Raw genomic sequence first — 18876 nt, forward strand, 5'->3', positions numbered from 1 at the left:
GTGGAGCGAAACCGGAAGTGATCACTCGTGGGGGAGTGATCAATCCGGTCCCGGCACTCGGGAACAGTATTGCAGGATGCCTAGACCTCAAGGCAAGCCTGCAATACTGTTAGAGCAGCTGGAAGCGATTTCGATCGCTTCCAGTGCTCTGTTTAACCGACGACGTATGCCATACGTCCTCGGTCGTTAAGTGCTTTTTTTTTGAGGACGTATGGCATACGTCGTCGGTCGTTAAGGGGTTAATTGCGAGGCACTGCAATATAAATTTGGAGGTAAAGTAATTAAAGTACATATTATTATATTTTGTTCCTATCCTAACTTGCTTTATGTCCCTTTAATATTGTAATATTAAACATTTTGGGGCCTATTTATCAAGCTCCGGATGGAGCTTGAGGGGCTGTGTTTCTGGCAAGCCTGCAGGCTCACCAGAAACAGCAGTTATAAAGCAGGGGTCTAAAGACCGCTGCTCCATAACCTGTTCGCCTGCTCTGAGCAGACAGACAGACATCGCCGCATTTCAACCCGATCGGGTTGATTGCCACCTCCCTTGGCCGCGAATCTGCGGGGGGCGGCGTTGCACCAGCAGTTCACAAGAGCTGCTGGTGCAATGCTGAATACAGAGAGCGCATTCAGCGAGGTCTGTCGGACATGATCCGCACTGTCGGATCAGGTCCCACAGACCTTTGTTAAATAGGGGCCATTGTGCTTATTGTTAAGAGTAGTCAGAGTTATGCAAACCATCATGGGTTGTAGTCAGTGCTCCTGTAGCCTGATTATGTGATTGCTCTGCTGCTGCAAAGTGTCCCTGAAATTATTTTATTCTTTGCAAAAGTTTAGTAACTATGAAATAAGCCACGTATCTTCAAACTAGCTACGTTTTGTTTGGAAATATAGTTAAAGTAGAGGTTTCCCAGTCACATATTGGTTATGCTCTAGATTTGTGCCATCTGCAGGAACAAACTTCTGCAAACAGGCAGTGAACAGCCTTGTAAATTCTTGTGCTGATAATATTATTATAGTGGAATCAATGCTGCATAATGTGCAAACAGCTAAACACTGGAACGTAGAAAAAGTTAGATTTCAAAATGGCGGCACCATGTCTAGAGGGAAACTGGAAAAAACTCAATACTATGATTATAAAATGTATGTAGTGTTTAATGTCCCTTTAAGACCTAATGTTTTACTACCATAAATTGTGCTAAGCATGTTTAACAGAAAACATAAGATTGCTCTTTAAAGTAGTTCATCTACCTATATCACTGAATACGCTTACAAGATGGTAAACAATAAAGATACTTCTACACAGAGAATAATGTAACAGTATTTTCAGGGTGCTGTCATTTTCTTAAAAACTTATTGGGAATTGTATGTACTTTTTTATGTTATCAAACTTTGCCAATTACTAGCATCAGCTTTCCTTTGTCCCTTTGACTGCATGGAATTTATTCACTGTTGTTAAAGCTTTGTTTTATCAAGTGTTGAATGTCACTGTCTGCAATGCAGAATAACCTGTCTGCTTCATTAACTAAAACCATAACAGAGAGTGCACATTCCCCTATATACTGTGTAGCCCTCCCCTATTTGTATTCTAACTTGCTCTTCAATTGATACAGAAACTGAACTTCAGCACAGGGAGACGCCTCTTCTGCATGCAGCTTACTGGATATAAGGAAGTTGAAGCTTTGGCAAATTTCCTCCTCTAGTTCTAACTGACAAGGTACAGACTTTAATTGCACGCTGACCCTTTCCAAATGAGTTTATAACTGATGAATCCAGATGATCTCATAAGAAAACAAATGAAAACAAGAATGTGAGGAAGAAATAGGACTATCAATATCTTCTTTTTTTTATTAGTGGTGAGTTGTTTTATACAATGAAAATTAGTATCTAGATCAAAACTGATTTTCTTTTTGCACATATAAAATAATAAAAAAAAAATGTGGATGATGAGGAGTTGGATAGAGCCAGTGGTGGCTGGAGCCCAGATTGCTAGCTCATTCTATGATACAGGACTGCTTTTTGTTGTCAAGAACCGCTACAACAACACTAACCAATCATCTAACAGCTCTAGTGATGCCCTTCAGAGAGCCATCTCAAACTTCTATATATACTATAACCTGATACTGGGGCTGACCCCGTTGCTATCTGCCTACATTCTGGCAAAAATTGGTGATAAATACAACAGGAAGGTGACTATATGTGTTCCTCTAGCAGGATACCTCTTATCCAGACTGCTTCTTCTCTTTGTGATTCTCCTGGACTGGCCCATAGAGGTGATGTATGGTTCTGCTGCTTTGAATGGTATAACAGGCTGGTTTACAGCTTACTGGGCTGGTATCATGGCATTAGCATCACTGGGATCTTCTGAATACAAACGGTCTCTTAGACTTGTTATTATTGAAATGGTGTATGGGCTGGCGGGATTTGTTGGCAGCTTAGCATCTGGACATATCTTTATTCGTTTTAACGTTACAAATCACGAGGGAACTGTCCTTGTTTCTTGCAGCATTGCCCTTTATGCCATTTGCCTCTTCTACAGTGTTTTTGTTTTGCAAATTCCACATGCTGCAGTAGCAGATCAGGATACAACCGCTAGTGTAAGGCAAGAGGGTACTTCCAGCACTGGACCCACAGAGCGATCAAGACTTCTGGGTAATGTATCTGATGAACGACTGACGACGGACTCAAGCATCATAACTCAGCTCCCATCCAAGGTCATCATTGCTCTTCTCTTTACCAGTGCCATCCTTTACAATGTCGCTATTGATGGCTCAGTGGATGTGCTTAACCTTTTTTTACTTAGAGAACCCCTAAGTTGGGGTCCAGTGGAGATTGGTTATGGCAGTGCTGCTGGCTATCTAATATTCCTCACCAGCTTCCTTGGGGTATATTTCTTCTCTAAGTGCCTTCCAGATTTAGTGATGATTATTATTGGCATTGTGTCTTTTTGCGTTGGCATATTTACCATGGCCTTTGTGAGATGGACCTTCATGTTTTACATAGGTGAGCAAGAAAAAACAACCCCCCCCCCCCAAAACAAATCCTGTAAAATGTAATCTGTTCACAGCTATTAACACAATTTAAAAGGATATTACAGCACTAGCGACTGGTAAACACATAGTTAAAGTATTGCTTTGGAGCCCCTCTGGTCCTGAGCAGATACAGATAGTGAGCCCAGCAGCAGCAGGCACATAGTTCTGTACAGCTATGACAGTTGGCAATATGGCAGTTTTCTGCAGCTCTAGAACATTATTTTAACTATAAGCATTGCAGAGATGTAGTTCTAAAACAGCACACTAATGAATTAGAGGATGCCATATTTGTACTGTAATGTCCCTTTAAATTTATCAATAAGGAAGTCAATCCAGCATTTTTTTTACTATTGTAGTTATTATAGCCTCTACCCAATACCAGTTAAGAAAATGAAGCTATGAAATGAGCAGAAAACAACATTTGTATATAATTAGCAGATTCTGAAATCTTTCTAATCAAACAGGGAATGCGTATATTAGTTTTTATATTATACACAGATATACACGTGCAGCCTAGTGGATTGTATTTAAATAATGCAACATAACATTGGAACCCAGCCTGTAATTTTCATTGCCAATAATCACCAGCCATAAGGTATAATGTATTCAGTGTTGATGTGTGCATTGTTTATACAAACTTGAGCTGGAGTTTTTGCATAGTGTAACTATTGTGTCCCTTCAAGCTAAGTTAAATTGAAGAATTTCTTAAAGGGACATTAGACTATTTAGAATGATTTCTCTAGTAAGTAAATTATAACTATTTCTAACTGGTCTCAACAGATGAGATAAGATAAGGCAGCAGGTTTTTAAAACTAGAGAAACCTATGTTACAAAATTATAGTCCTTGTTACCTTATGGTGATTACATGGGTAGACAAATACCACTATGGTATAGTAGTCAGAGGAAAAAGTTACTAGCCCAGAGAGAAAAAAATAGTATCCCATATATGTGTGTGTCTAAGCACTAAATGCATTCCATACATCCCTCTAATCATGTGTGCTGCTATTATAGAACCTAGGTTACACTGCAGGCATCTGAAGGAGAGTTACTGCGCATGCGCAAACACATTAGCACTGGAATGTAGTGAAAGATACATTTCATCATGGCAGCACCCATAACTAGAAGTAGGTAGGAATAACCTCAATTATATTGTTATAAAATGTATTAAGTGTTTAATGTCCCTTTAATAGTATCGCCTAGTAAGTATTTATAAAACGGTTCCGATTACTATATCTTACTGATATGCTTTGATAAAATGTTTCTTGTTTTAGCTCGGGCTTTGATGATGTTTGCTCTGATACCTCTACCAACCATCCGTTCCTTGTTATCAAAACATGTGCAAGGGTCTTCATATGGTAAGTGGCTATAAATATATATACTGTATTATATATCTTAAGCATAAAATTCCATCCAACTAAAAAACAAAACAATTTTTTTCCCATTATCACAATGTGCACAATTCTTTGTGTATGCCTGCTTTATGTGGCACCAGCTCAGCATGCGCATGTGCAAGAGTTCACAGTAAATACATGTATGCATTTGTGATTGGCTGACGGATGTCACATGATACAGGAGTAAAGGAAAATAAAAGTAACTGTAATTTTTCAGAAAAAAATGTAATACCCATTTAATATTTAGTGTTTAATTATGCATTTCTATAATCACTGATGGTCCGTTACTATCAGTGATTATAAACTATGGCATGTTTTCCACTTAAAATTATTTAACAAGCTGCAATGTATGTGAAAGTCTTGAAAGTCTTATAACTCTGCACTGATGGCTATTTAAAGACAAAATTCATTACTTATCTGTCAAAAAATATTTATCATCCTTGTGGTAAAAAAAAACAAAGTCACCACTGCCTTTGGCATTTTAAACTGCCTTCCTATGTATGGTCCCCTGAGTCACCCCCTACTTGCTCTATAGTGCCAGCAGCCAATCCAGAGATTATATGAGATTATGTAATGGAGAGCACCGGAATGCAGCACAAGCATTAGTGACTTTGGTGCCTTTAAACAGAGGAAAGTAAAATTTAAGTAGAAGGTAAATAATTATTTAATTGATACAAGCGTGCTTATATATGCTGGTAAAGTATTATACCCACTTTTATGTTCTTTTAATAGCTGGCATTGTGAAATGAGTTTATATAATGCAAAATCCAGTATCAAGCTTGTTTTAATATAGGTGGGATACTTAAATGGTGAACAAGAGGGCGTAGATAAATACGGCCATTAGTGGTGCTATCTCACCCAGCAAAAAATGTGTAACCACCCTTATTCCGCTTTCCCCCAAACACATTATGGATTGAAAAAAATTAGCTCCAGGTCCAATAAGATAAGTGCAATGAGATTTAGTTTATGGTTTCTGGGGTAATCTGATAGGTCACTTACATGATGACTGGCTGCCCTTTACTGGTTTATGGTCCACAGCAGGTACTGATTGTCTTAGGTGCCAATATGATTGCAAATCTGACAACATTTATTGGCTGCTAACGAGACTGAGGAGTCTGAGGGCATTATCACAGTGGCATGGTGGTGGTCCAGGGGTGGAATGGTGGTGGGCCATAGATGGGATTAGAGAGGAAATATTTCTCATATAATCCAAGTCTTTTATTGATACAGGATCAGACAAAAAAAAGACACAACATTTCGGGGTCAATACCCCTTAGTCACATGACTAAGGGGTATTGACCCCGAAACGTTGTGTCTTTTTTTGTCTGATCCTGTATCAATAAAAGACTTGGATTATATGAGAAATATTTCCTCTCTTTCCATTTTGTACTATGATATTGGAGTGTGGCAGTCACTCTGAGGAAATACTCTCACCACTTTGAGGACTTGTGCTTTGTGCTGGACTCTATCCTTTATTGCCATAGATGGGATTAACCATGATGTGAACAGAGTCAGTGCAATCTGTGGGCATAACTGGGTAGTCATTTTTAAAGGGAGAGTAAACATCTTCAATTACAAGATATTTCTGTTGTGTTGCTTTAGAATAACATATTATTTGTCTTAATATTTTAAAATAAATTAACATCTTGTTTGCTGCAATTTGTTTTATAGCCAGTCTCCACCCTCCACTTGCCTTATACGAAGAGCCAATCTGGGCTTCAGTCTCAGACAGCAAGGATAGTCAGGGTAATTAAGGTAGTAGAAAGTGAATTGTTCTGCAGTTGGTATCTGATAAAGCCTATTAGGGACGTGTATGTAGCAGGCTTAGCCTTGAGAAGTCAGCAGGGTGCATTTACTGCTCTGAGAACTCGAAAATATAAAATTTTCAGAGCTACATTAGATGAAAAGGGGGCAGAATCAGGTTTTTCGTTCGTATTACAAGTTGAAAGAAAATGGTTTTGCTTGAAGGTAAATCAAGTTAACGCTCATTAGGTTAGCGCATCCTCACAGCTCTGGTTAACTGTTTTGCGAAACAAAAAAGTGTCACAAAACACATAAAAAATACATTAGAAAGTACAGTTACACTCATAATAACACCATCTAATAAAAATGATTTAAAAAAAATATTGTACAAAAAAGTTATAAAGGCTCAAAGATATGAGGTCTCAGGTGTTAGAAGAAAAAAGTCTGCAAAGGGCTTTAACATAAAGATACATACATATACATGTCTAAATATATATATGTGTGCATGTGTATATATATATATATATGTATACATACTGTATATATGTGTGTGTGTGTACAGATGTATTTAGGTATTTTTATGTGTAGATATGAATTTACAGACATATATATATATATATATATATATATACACATATAAACACATAAATACATATGTATGCATATATAGACATATATATACACTGCTCAAAAAAATAAAGGGAACACTTAAACAACACAATGTAACTCCAAGTCAATCACACTTCTGTGAAATCAAACTGTCCACTTAGGAAGCAACACTGAGTGACAATCAATTTCACATGCTGTTGTGCAAATGGGATAGACAACAGGTGGAAATTATAGGCAATTAGCAAGACACCCCCAAAAAAGGAGTGGTTCTGCAGGTGGTGACCACAGACCACTTCTCAGTTCCTATGCTTTCTGGCTGATGTTTTGGTAACTTTTGAATGCTGGCTGTGCTTTCACTCTAGTGGTAGCATGAGACGGAGTCTACAACCCACACAAGTGGCTCAGGTAGTGCAGCTCATCCAGGATGGCACATCAATGCGAGCTGTGGCAAGAAGGTTTGCTGTGTCTGTAAGTGTAGTGTCCAGAGCATGGAGGCACTACCAGGAGACAGGCCAGTACATCAGGAGACGTGGAGGAGGCCGTAGGAGGGCAACAACACAGCAGCAGGACCGCTACCTCCGCCTTTGTGCAAGGAAGAACAGGAGGAGCACTGCCAGAGCCCTGCAAAATTACCTCCAGCAGGCCACAAATGTGCATGTGTCTGCTCAAACGGTCATAAACAGACTCCATGAGGGTGGTATGAGGGCCCGACGTCCACAGGTGGGGGTTGTGCTTACAGCCCAACACCGTGCAGGACGTTTGGCATTTGCCAGAGAACACTAAGATTGGCAAATTCTCCACTGCCGCCTTGTGCTCTTCACAGATGAAAGCAGGTTCACACTGAGCACATGTGACAGACGTGACAGAGTCTGGAAACGCTGTGGAGAACATTCTGCTGCCTGCAACATCCTCCAGCATGACCGGTTTGGCAGTGGGTCAGTAATGGTGTGGGGTTGCATTTCTTTGGGGGGCCGCACAGCACTCCATGTGCTATGGACTGGCCCGTCCGTTCCCCAGACCTGAATCCAATTGAGCACATCTAGGACATCATGTCTCACTCCATCCACCAACTTTACGTTGCACCACAGACTGTCCAGGAGTTGGCAGATGCTTTAGTCCAGGTCTGGGAGGAGATCCCTCAGGAGACCATCCGCCACCTCATCAGGCATTGTAGGGAGGTCACACAGGCAAGTGGAGGCCACACACACACTACTGAGCCTCATTTTGACTTGTTTTAAGGACATTACATCAAAGTTGTATCAGCCTGTAGTGTGTTTTTCCACTTTAATTTTGAGTGTGACTTCAAATCCAGACCTCCATGGGTTGAAAAATTTGATTTCCATTTTTTAATTTTTGTGTGATTTTGTTGTCAGCACATTCAACTATGTAAAGAACCAAAGTATTTCTTTAGAATATTTAATTCATTCAGATCTAGGATGTGTTATTTTAGTGTTCCCTTTATTTTTTTGAGCAGTGTATATATATATATATATATATATATATATATGTGCATTGGAGCCCTTTACATTCAAGTAGATGAAAACATGAAAAAGCATATTTATGCAATATTCATATTTAATAAAGTGTTATAGTGTGTATTTACTGTAAATATTTCACATTCCAATGCTCTGTTCATAGCAGAATATGTTCTATGTATTTATAAATAGATATTCCTATTTATATCTGTATATATCTATACCTATATATAATTATCTATGTATATAGGTATAAATATATATTTGTGCAAATATATGTAGAAATATGAATCTATGAATTAATAGAACATAATCTGCTATGTGAAGAACACTTGAATGTGAAATATTCCTATTTTCATGTCGGGTTAACGTACAGGAGAATATGCAATTGGATCTGCGTGGGTGTTCGATCCTCCCAACTTTGCTCCATTGACTTTTATGGGGGGGGATACATTATCGCGCTCAATATTCTCAGTTCAACTTTTTATATGAGTCAGGATAGTTAGCAAGTGATAACTTTCAACTTGTAATACTAGCGCAATCTGACACGTGCAAAAAGCTTACTTCTATCACAGTTAAAGGGATAGTAAACACCAAAAATGTTATTGTTTAAAAAGATAGATAATCCCTTTATTTACTATTCCCCAGTTTTGCATAACCAACACTGTTATAGAAATATACTTTATACCTCTGTAATTACCTTGTATCTAAGCTTCTGCCCCCTTATCTCAGATCTTTTGACAGATATGCATTTCAGGCAATTAGTGCTGACTCTTAAATAACTTCATGGGCATGAGCACAATATTATCGATATGACACACATGAACTATCGCCCTCTAGCTGTGAAAAACTGTCAACTGCAGAGGCGGCCTTCAAGGGCTTAAAAATTAGCATATGAGCCTACCTAGGTTTAGCGTTCAACTAAGAATAACAACAGAACAAAGCAAATTTGATGATAAAAGTAAATTAGAAAGTTGTTTAAAATTACATGCCCTATCTGAATCGTGAAAGCTTAATTTGACTTTACTATCCCTGTAAGGCTCGAGTGGGAGCGTTAAATGGCTCTACTTGTAATCTGGCCCTAAATATTGAAAATTAAAATCTCAAGGTGTTTACTGTCCCTTTAAGAAAGTGCGGTAGAAAAGAGAGTAAGACAGAGTTTACAATATCAGACTGTTGAAAGACGATTAGGAGCTTGCTGACTGTATGTCATTTAAAAAAAAAAAATGGCGCAATAATAACATTAATATACTGTTTTCCCTTGCAGGTAAAATCTTTGTTATACTACAGCTGTGTTTAGCAGTCTCTGCAGTGATCACATCAATTGCATTTAACAAGATTTATCAAGCTACATTAGACATGTTCAGTGGATTCTGCTTTATACTGTCTGGCATAATTACTATACTGAGCCTTGTCCCTGTCAGGTGAGCATGAAAACTATGCAGAGCTTTGTGAATGTAATCTTTTTTTTTCCTTTCCTGTATTTAAAGGGACATTAAACACTAAATTAATGCTAGATAGAATGAAGCATTCCAATAAAAAAATAGTCTGACAATAACATGTAGATTGATTTTTTTTTAAATGTTAAATTAGTTGTTTAAATATTGACTTAGGTTTCTTTTTCTGCTGAGGCCAATTACTTCCACTTCTAAGAACAACTGAAAAGACACAATTGCCAAAAGGAATTTACATGAAAGGGGGCAAAATAAATAATGGAAGTCTATTGCAAAGTTTTATATATATATATATACAGTATATATACAATGTATAATTTTATATTACCATCTCAAAGTGTATATTTAAAAGGGAGACTTGTAATATATATTACATATTTTTGTGTTTTATTTGAAAAATGGATTTTACTGTGCTGAAAAATAATCATGTTTTCTTGTTATGCTTGTGTGGGCCAACAGAGCTGTGGCAGTGCTCTTTCATATGCACTGAAAGTCTATTGGCTGATTTGAATAGCCAATAGAATTTCAGTAGCTCTTATACTATTGGCTGATTTGAACAGCCAATAGGATTTCAGTAGCTCTCATCCTATTGGCTGATTTGAATTTGAAGGCTCAAATCAGCCAATAGGAATTCAAGGGACGCCATTTTTAATCGCGTACCTTGAATTCCTATTCAGTGTACGGCGGAGATCGTATGAAGAGGATCCTCCACGCTCCATAGCTCCACGGTCGCCGGTCTTCAATTCCAGGCTTGCCGGTCTTCAGTTCCAGGGTCACCGGTCTTCAGTTCCAGGGTCGCCGGTCTTCAGCTCCGCGATCATCGGTCTTCAGCTCCGCCCTCCACTCTGCGCCGGCTGGTTCCTGGAAGAAGAAAAAGAGGTCGCCGCTTGGAAGAAGACTTCACCACCTGGAACAGGACCATCTCCGCCGGACTTCAGGACAGGTGAGTAGCAACCTGGGTCTTAGACTTAGGGGTTTTTAAGGTTTTTAATTTTTTTAATTTTATTTAAATAGGGTGGGCAGTAAAAGAGCTGAATGCCCAACAAATGCCCTTTTCAGGGCAATGGGTGGTTTAGGGTTTTTAGTGTTAGATTATTTTATTTGGGGGGGTTTGGTGGCTGGGGGGTTTTAATGTTGGGGGGGTTGTGTATTTTCTTGTAAAAGAGCTGATTATCTTGGGGCAATGCCCTGCAAAAAGCCCTTTTAAGGGCTACTGGTAGTTTATTAGAGTAGGGGGTGTTTTTATTTTGGGGGGGCTTTTTTATTTTCATAGGGATTAGGTATAATTTTTGTAAAATTTGGTAATTTTCTTTATTATTTTCTGTAATCTAGATTTTTTTATTTTCTGTAATTGTAGCTTAAAGGGACAGTCTACTCCAGAATTTTGATTAGACTGTCCCTTTAATATATATACTTAGTTTATTAGTATTTTTAAAGTAGTGATAGTTTTTTTAAAATTTAATAGTAACTTTAGTATTTTGTAAATTAGGTAATTTGGGTTCATTTAGGTGTTAGGTTAGGGGGGCTAGGTTAGGGGGGGTTAGATTAGGGGTTAGGTTTATTGCATTGTGGGCTTTGGCGGTTTAGGGGTTAATACTTTAAAGGGTTTATTGCATTGTGGGATTTGGCGGTTTAGGGGTTAATACTTTAATGGGTTTATTGCGTTGTGGGCTTTGGCGGTTTAGGGGTTAATAGTTTGAATGGGTTTATTGCGTTGTGAGTTAATGGCGGATTAGGGGTTAATAGTTTTAATAAGTAGTTTGCGATGTTGGGTTTGGCGGATTTAGGGGTTAATAATTTAGTTATTACTTGCGGTGTGAGTTTGATGGTGGATATAGGGGTTAATAGTTTATTTAGGCTTATTGCGTTGTGGGGGGTTGTCAGTCTAGGGGTTAATACATTTATTATTAGTAGTGAGAGGGGGGATTGCGGATATAGGATTTTTTACGTGTCAGGCTTATTTATGGGAAGCGTGTTAGACTTTTACGGGAGATTTGTTATTTTCTTTACTTTTCTTAGGCGCCGGCAGTTTCTAAAGTGCCGTAAGTCACTGGCGACTCCAGAAATTTGTATTTACGCTTATTTCTGGACATTGCTAGTTTATCCAACTTACGGCACTTTATGAGCTGCCGGCGCCGTATATGTAATACCCCAATGTGCGAGGTTAAATGACGGGCATCGTGGGTTGCAGCGCTTGCGCTGAAGCCTGCGCCGTATATGTTATTACGCCCTTGGTTGTCAACGGGAAATTCTATGTTTGATCCATAATCAATTAAGCTGGGGCTGCAGTGTACAGCTGCTCCTCCCCTTAAATGTATTTGGAAGTGTTCCTTTATATTTATTTTTGTAGTTAAAATATCAGTTTTTGCTAAGTGAAACCACACCTATAATAAACATCTAAATACCTGTCTTTTTTGTAGAGAGAGAGAGATTAGATTAGATCTTCTCTTTTTCCAACTCAACTCATTTCAATGGGCATGTTCTTGAGAACAGTGGGTTGTGGTTTTAATGAGCAAAAACAGCTGTTTAAAATACAAAATATAACCTTAAGGAACAATTTCCAATAGATGTAATACTCTGCAGCTGGTATAACAAGTACTTGGGAACAAATTAAGAGGTAAACTTATTACTATACACTGTCCTTTTAAGACATTATATTGAAAATGCATGAGAGCATACTTATATGCACCCTGCCATAAAAATGCTTTAAATAATATCACCATGTGAGGATATGAGTATGCTAAAGGCAGAAATTGCACACATCGGGTAGCCAGATTACAAGTGGAGGGCTATTTAACGCTCCTGCTCGCACACTAACTTCACTAAAAGTAGGTTTTTTGCACGCATCGGGTAGCCAGATTACAAGTGGAGCGCTATTTTCCATCAATCAAAATTAAAAAAAATAATAATAAGCATTTTACCCCAATGAAAGAAAATATGGGATTTATGACCTATTTAATATAGCCTATATATATCTTATTAATAATTAATATAATCATATGTAGAGTCAATAACTAATATAAAAACATAATGTGGTCAATTAAAAGTTTAGAACCCCATTTATAAAGCTGCATCCTTCTGGGCCGTTTCAGTGCATGTTTGATTGAGGCTCGCTCATGCGGCTGAAAGTTAAAGGGACACAACCCAATTTTTTTCTTTTGTGATTCAGATAGAGCATGCAATTTTAAGCAACTTTCTAATTACTCCTATTATCACATTTTCTTCATTCTCTTGGTATCTTTATTTGAAAAGCAAGAATGTAAGTTTAGATGCCGGCCCATTTTTTGTGAACAACCTGGGTTGTTCTTGCTGATTGGTGGATACATTCACCCACCAATAAACAAGGGCTGTCCAGGGTACTGAACCAAAAAATGGCTTAGATGCCTTATTTTCCAAATAAACGCTGCTTTTCCACTACCACTGCTATTACGAGTCTTGTAGGTATAGCTGTACCGCACACTTTTTTGGCTGCCACACAACGTAACTACCGCACTTTTTAAAAAGCCCTCTTTCAATGGGACTTCTACAGTGCCGGTATTACGAGTTTGCCTGTCCGGCTAAAAAGTGAGCGGTACAGCCCATAACTACAAGATTTGTACCGTAAACTGAAAGTCAGTAGTTATGGGTTTTACGTTACAAAGCTGTAGCATAAAACTCATAACTAAAGTGTCACAAAGTACACTAACACCCATAAACTACCTATTAACCCCTAAACCGAGGCCCTCCCGCATCGCAAACACTAAACTAAAATTATTAACTCCTAATCTGCCACTCCGGACATCCCCGCCACTATAATAAACATATTAACCCCTAAACCGCCGCACTCCCGCCTCGTAAACACTAGTTAAATATTATTAACCCCTAATCTGCTGCCCCAATGTCGTCGCCACCTACATACACTTATTAACCCCTAATCTGCTGTTCCTAACATCGCCGCAACCTACATTATTGTTATTAACCCTTAATCTGCTGCCCCAAAAATCGCCGCCACCTAACTACACTTATTAACCCCTAATCTGCTGCCCCCAATGTCGCCGCCACTATACTAAAGTTATTAACCCATAAACCTAACCCTAACGTAACCCTAACACCCACTAACTTTAACATAATTAAAATAATCCCCAAATAAACATTACAATTAATACCTAAATTATTACTATTTAAAACTAAATAAATACTTACCTGTAAAATAAAACCTAAGCTAGCTACAATACAATTAATAGTTATATTGTATCTAGCTTACGTTTTATTTTTATTTCACAGGTAAGTTTGTATTTATTTTAACTAGGTAGACTAGTTAGTAAATAGTTATTAACTATTTACTAGCTACCTAGTCAAAATAAATACAAATTTACCTGTAAAATAAAACCTAACCTGTCTTACACTAAAACCTAATATTACACTAAAATTAAATACATTAAATTAACAAAATACATTTATCTAAATTACAAAAAATAATAAACACTAAATTACACAAAATAATAAAGAAATTATCAAATATTTAAACTAATTACACCTAATCTATTAGCCCTATCAAAATAAAAAATCCCCCCCAAAATATAAAAACCCTAGCCTACACTAAACTGCCAATGGCCTTTAAAATGGCCTTTTGCGGGGCAATTTACAGCTCTTTTACCTGTAAAAAAAAAATACAAACAACCCCCCCAACATAAATACCCCCCACCCACACAACCAACCCCCCCAAAGAAAACCTACCTAAAAAACCTAAGCTCCCCATTGCCCTGAAAAGGGCATTTGGATGGGCATTGCCCTTAAAAGGGCATTTAGCTCTTTTACATTGCCCAAAGTCCCTAATCTAAAATTAAAACTCACCCAATAAACCCTTAAAAAAACCTAACACTGACCCCCGAAGATCCACTTACAGTTTTTGAAGACCGGACATCCATTCTCATCCAGCCGGGAGAAGTCTTCATCCAAGCGCCAAGAAGTCCTCAACGAATCTGGGAGAAGTCTTCATCCAAGCGGCAAGAAAACGTCCTCCAGGCGGGCAGAAGTCTTCATCCAGACGGCATCTTCTATCTTCAAGCTTCCGACGTGGAGCGGCTCCATTTTCAAGACATCCGGCACGGAGCATCCTCATCTTTCACTGGATCTTGAAGAATGAAGGTTCCTTTCAATGTCATCCAAGATGGCGTCCCTTGAATTACAATTGGCTGATTCTATCAGCCAATCGGAATTGAAGGGTAAAAAATCCTATTGGCTGATGCAATCAGCCAATAGGATTGAGCTTCAATCCAATTGGCTGATCCAATCAGCCAATAGGATTGAGCTTGCATTGGAGCAGCCAATAGGATTGAAGCTCAATCCTATTGGCTGATTGCATCAGCCAATAGGATTTTTTACCCTTTAATTCGGATTGACTGATAGAATTCTATCAGCCAATTGGAATTCAAGGGACGCCATCTTGGATGACGTCATTTAAAGGAACCTTCATTCTTCAAGATCCAGCGAAAGAAGAGGATGCTCCACGCTGGATGTCTTGAAGATGGAGCCGCTCCGCGTCGGAAGGATGAAGATAGAAGATGCCATCTGGATGAAGACTTCTGCCCGCCTGGAGGACAACTTCTTGCCGCTTGGATGAAGACTTCTCCCAGATTTGTTGAGGACTTCTTGCCCCTTGGATGAAGACTTCTCCCGGCTGGATGAGGATGGATGTCTGGTCTTCAAAAACTGTAAGTGGATCTTCGGGGGTTAGTGTTAGGTTTTTTTAAGGGTTTATTGGGTGGGTTTTAATTTTAGATTAGGGACTTTGGGCAATGTAAAAGAGCTAAATGCCCTTTTAAGGACAATGCCCATCCAAATACCCTTTTCAGGGCAATGGGGAGCTTAGGTTTTTTAGGTAGGTTTTTTTGGGGGGGTTGGTTGTGTGGGTGGTGGGTTTTACTGTTGGGGGGTTGTTTGTATTTTTTTACAGGTAAAAGAGCTGATTTCTTTGGGGCAATGCCCCGCAAAAGGCCCTTTCATGGGCCATTGGCAGTTTAGTGTAGGCTAGGGTTTTTTTATTTTGGGGGGCTTTTTTATTTTGATAGGTCTATTAGGTGTAATTAGTTTAAATATTTGATCATTTCTTTATTATTTTGTGCAATTTAGTGTTTATTATTTTTTGTAATTTAGATAAATGTGTTTTGTTAATTTAATTTATTTAATTTTAGTGTAATATTAGGTTTTAGTGTAAGACAGGTTAGGTTTTATTTTACAGGTAAATTTGTATTTATTTTGACTAGGTAGCTAGTAAATAGTTAATAACTATTTATTAACTAGTCTACCTAGTTTAAATAAATACAAACTTAGCTGTGAAATAAAAATAAAACATAAGATAGCTACAATGTAACTATTAGTTATATTGTAGCTAGTTTACATTTATAGGTAAGTATTTAGTCTTAAATAGGAATTATTTAGGTGAAAATAGTAATTTGTATTTAGATTTATTTTAATTATATTAAAGTTAGTGGGTGTTAGGGTTAAACTTAGGGTTAGGTTTAGGGGTTAATATATTTATTTAGTGTTAGTGATGTGGGAGGCCAGAGGTTTAGGGGTTAATAACTTTAGTATAGTGGCGACGTTGGGGACGGCAGATTAGGGGTTAATAAGTGTAGGTAGGTGGCGGCGACAATGGGGGCGGCAGATTAGGAGTTAATAAGTGTAGGTAGGTGGCGGCGATGTCGGGGGCGGCAGATTAGGGGTTAATAAGTGTAATGTAGGTGTCAGCGATGTCTGGGGCGGCAGATTAGGGGTGTTTAGACTCGGGGGTTTATGTTACGGTGTTAGGTTTAAATATAAATTTTCTTTCCCCATAGGAATCAATGGGGCTGCGTTACGGAGCTTTACGCTCCATTATTGCAGGTGTTAGGCTTTTTTTTAGCCAGCTCTCCCCATTGATGTCTATGGGGAAATCGTGCACGAGCACGTAAAACCAGCTCAAAGCAGCGCTGGTATTTGTGTGCGGTATGGAGTTCAACGCTGCCATATTGCCCGCAAATGCAGGTTTTTGGAAAACCTGTAATAGCAGCGCTATTAAAGGTGAGCGGTGGAAATAACTTGCAAGTTATTACCGAGCCGCTCATAACGCATAACTTGTAAATCTGGCCAAAAGATAGCAAGAGAACGAAGAAACATTAATAATACGAGTAAATTAGAAAGTTTCTTAAATTTGCATGCTCTATCTGAATCACGAAAGAAAAATTTTGGGTTCAGTGTTCCTTTATGAAGCACAGATATTACTACAGCTTCTTCTCAGAGGTTGCTGATGTCAGACAAGCTGGACTCAGTCATCCTGCATGATTGCAGGGCTGCACGATCGTTTGTTGATGCAATGATATATTACTGCTGAACTGGAGTCCCTTGAGGCTTGTGGACAGGTTCCTTATATGGGAACCTTGTTCACACAGACATAAATAAATGTGGCTTTAATCTAATTAGCTAAACAAAGTTTTTCTTATACTTCTCATGAATATTAAGAATGTGACAAATTATAGTTGTTTTTTCTGTATTCTTTAGCATTCTGACATATCTGCATCTATCAAGACGTCAGCGCACCATCTAACGAAGAATTTGTGGGAGAGTCTTAAACTTTTTTCTATTATTTTTTTAAGCTTTAAATTAGATAATTTTGTGTATGTATTTTTTATATATCTTATACATTTGTTTGTAATGTCTTTAGCTGTTTGTGTCCTTTAACAATTTGTTACAAAAGCAGTTAATAGCATGTAAATATGTTTATTTTATTCTATCTTACACATAAATTTAGGGTTTCTATGCTTCAAATCAGAATTCTAACTACTATGTATGTTTTGGAATTAATTCTATTGCAGTCCATGAGGAGGGAGAGAAAGTAAAAGAGAGAGAGAGAGATAGAGACCTAAAGGCCTATTTATCAAATGTCTGTCGGACCTGATCCGACAGTGCGGATCAGGTCCAACAGACATCGCTGAATGCGGAGAGCAATATGTTCTCCGTATTCAGCATTGCACCGGCAGCTCACAAGAGCTGCTGGTGCAACGCCAACCCCTGCAGACTCGCGGCGAGAGAGAGAGAGAGAGAGAGAGAGAGAGAGAGAGAGAGAGAGAGAGAGAGAGAGAGAGAGAGAGAGAGAGAGAGAGAGAGAGAGAGAGAGAGAGAGAGAGAGAGAGAGAGAGAGAGAGAGAGAGAGAGAGAGAGAGAGAGAGAGAGAGAGAGAGAGAGAGAGAGAGAGAGAGAGAGAGAGAGAGAGAGAGAGAGAGAGAGAGAGAGAGAGAGAGAGAGAGAGAGAGAGAGAGAGAGAGAGAGAGAGAGAGAGAGAGAGAGAGAGAGAGAGAGAGAGAGAGGAGAGAGAGAGAGAGAGAGAGAGAGAGAGAGAGAGAGAGAGAGAGAGAGAGAGAGAGAGAGAGAGAGAGAGAGAGAGAGAGAGAGAGAGAGAGAGAGAGAGAGAGAGAGAGAGAGAGAGAGAGAGAGAGAGAGAGAGAGAGAGAGAGAGAGAGAGAGAGAGAGAGAGAGAGAGAGAGAGAGAGAGAGAGAGAGAGAGAGAGAGAGAGAGAGAGAGAGAGAGAGAGAGAGAGAGAGAGAGAGAGAGAGAGAGAGAGAGAGAGAGAGAGAGAGAGAGAGAGAGAGAGAGAGAGAGAGAGAGAGAGAGAGAGAGAGAGAGAGAGAGAGAGAGAGAGAGAGAGAGAGAGAGAGAGAGAGAGAGAGAGAGAGAGAGAGAGAGAGAGAGAGAGAGAGAGAGAGAGAGAGAGAGAGAGAGAGAGAGAGAGAGAGAGAGAGAGAGAGAGAGAGAGAGAGAGAGAGAGAGAGAGAGAGAGAGAGAGAGAGAGAGAGAGAGAGAGAGAGAGAGAGAGAGAGAGAAGAGAGAGAGAGAGAGAGAGAGAGAGAGAGAGAGAGAGAGAGAGAGAGAGAGAGAGAGAGAGAGAGAGAGAGAGAGAGAGAGAGAGAGAGAGAGAGAGAGAGAGAGAGAGAGAGAGAGAGAGAGAGAGAGAGAGAGAGAGAGAGAGAGAGAGAGAGAGAGAGAGAGAGAGAGAGAGAGAGAGAAGAGAGAGAGAGAGAGAGAGAGAGAGAGAGAGAGAGAGAGAGAGAGAGAGAGAGAGAGAGAGAGAGAGAGAGAGAGAGAGAGAGAGAGAGAGAGAGAGAGAGAGAGAGAGAGAGAGAGAGAGAGAGAGAGAGAGAGAGAGAGAGAGAGAGA

General features: G+C 39.0%; 1 protein-coding gene across 1 annotated transcript; it reads left to right on the forward strand.

Annotated features, from left to right (window-relative positions):
* The first annotated feature begins 1727 nt into the window (after positions 1–1727).
* Positions 1728–17739, forward strand: LOC128643943 (thymic stromal cotransporter homolog). The gene is made up of 4 exons (XM_053696708.1): positions 1728–3003; positions 4304–4387; positions 9518–9674; positions 17223–17739. The coding sequence occupies exons 1-4, from the start codon at positions 1938–1940 to the stop codon at positions 17266–17268; spliced, it is 1353 nt and encodes a 450-aa protein (XP_053552683.1). The 5' UTR covers positions 1728–1937; the 3' UTR covers positions 17269–17739.
* Positions 17740–18876: the final 1137 nt, after the last annotated feature.

This window comes from Bombina bombina, unplaced genomic scaffold (genome assembly GCF_027579735.1).
Source record: "Bombina bombina isolate aBomBom1 unplaced genomic scaffold, aBomBom1.pri scaffold_953, whole genome shotgun sequence".
In the NCBI taxonomy this organism is placed as follows: Eukaryota; Metazoa; Chordata; class Amphibia; order Anura; family Bombinatoridae; genus Bombina; species Bombina bombina.

Coding starts and splice junctions, on each gene's coding strand:
- LOC128643943 (XM_053696708.1), top strand. CDS start 1,938: ATGTGGATGATGAGGAGTTGGATAGAGCCAGTGGTGGCTGGAGCCCAG. Junction 4,388..9,517: donor TGTGCAAGGGTCTTCATATG/GTAAGTGGCTAT, acceptor TTTCCCTTGCAG/GTAAAATCTTTGTTATACTA. Junction 9,675..17,222: donor CTGAGCCTTGTCCCTGTCAG/GTGAGCATGAAA, acceptor TGTATTCTTTAG/CATTCTGACATATCTGCATC.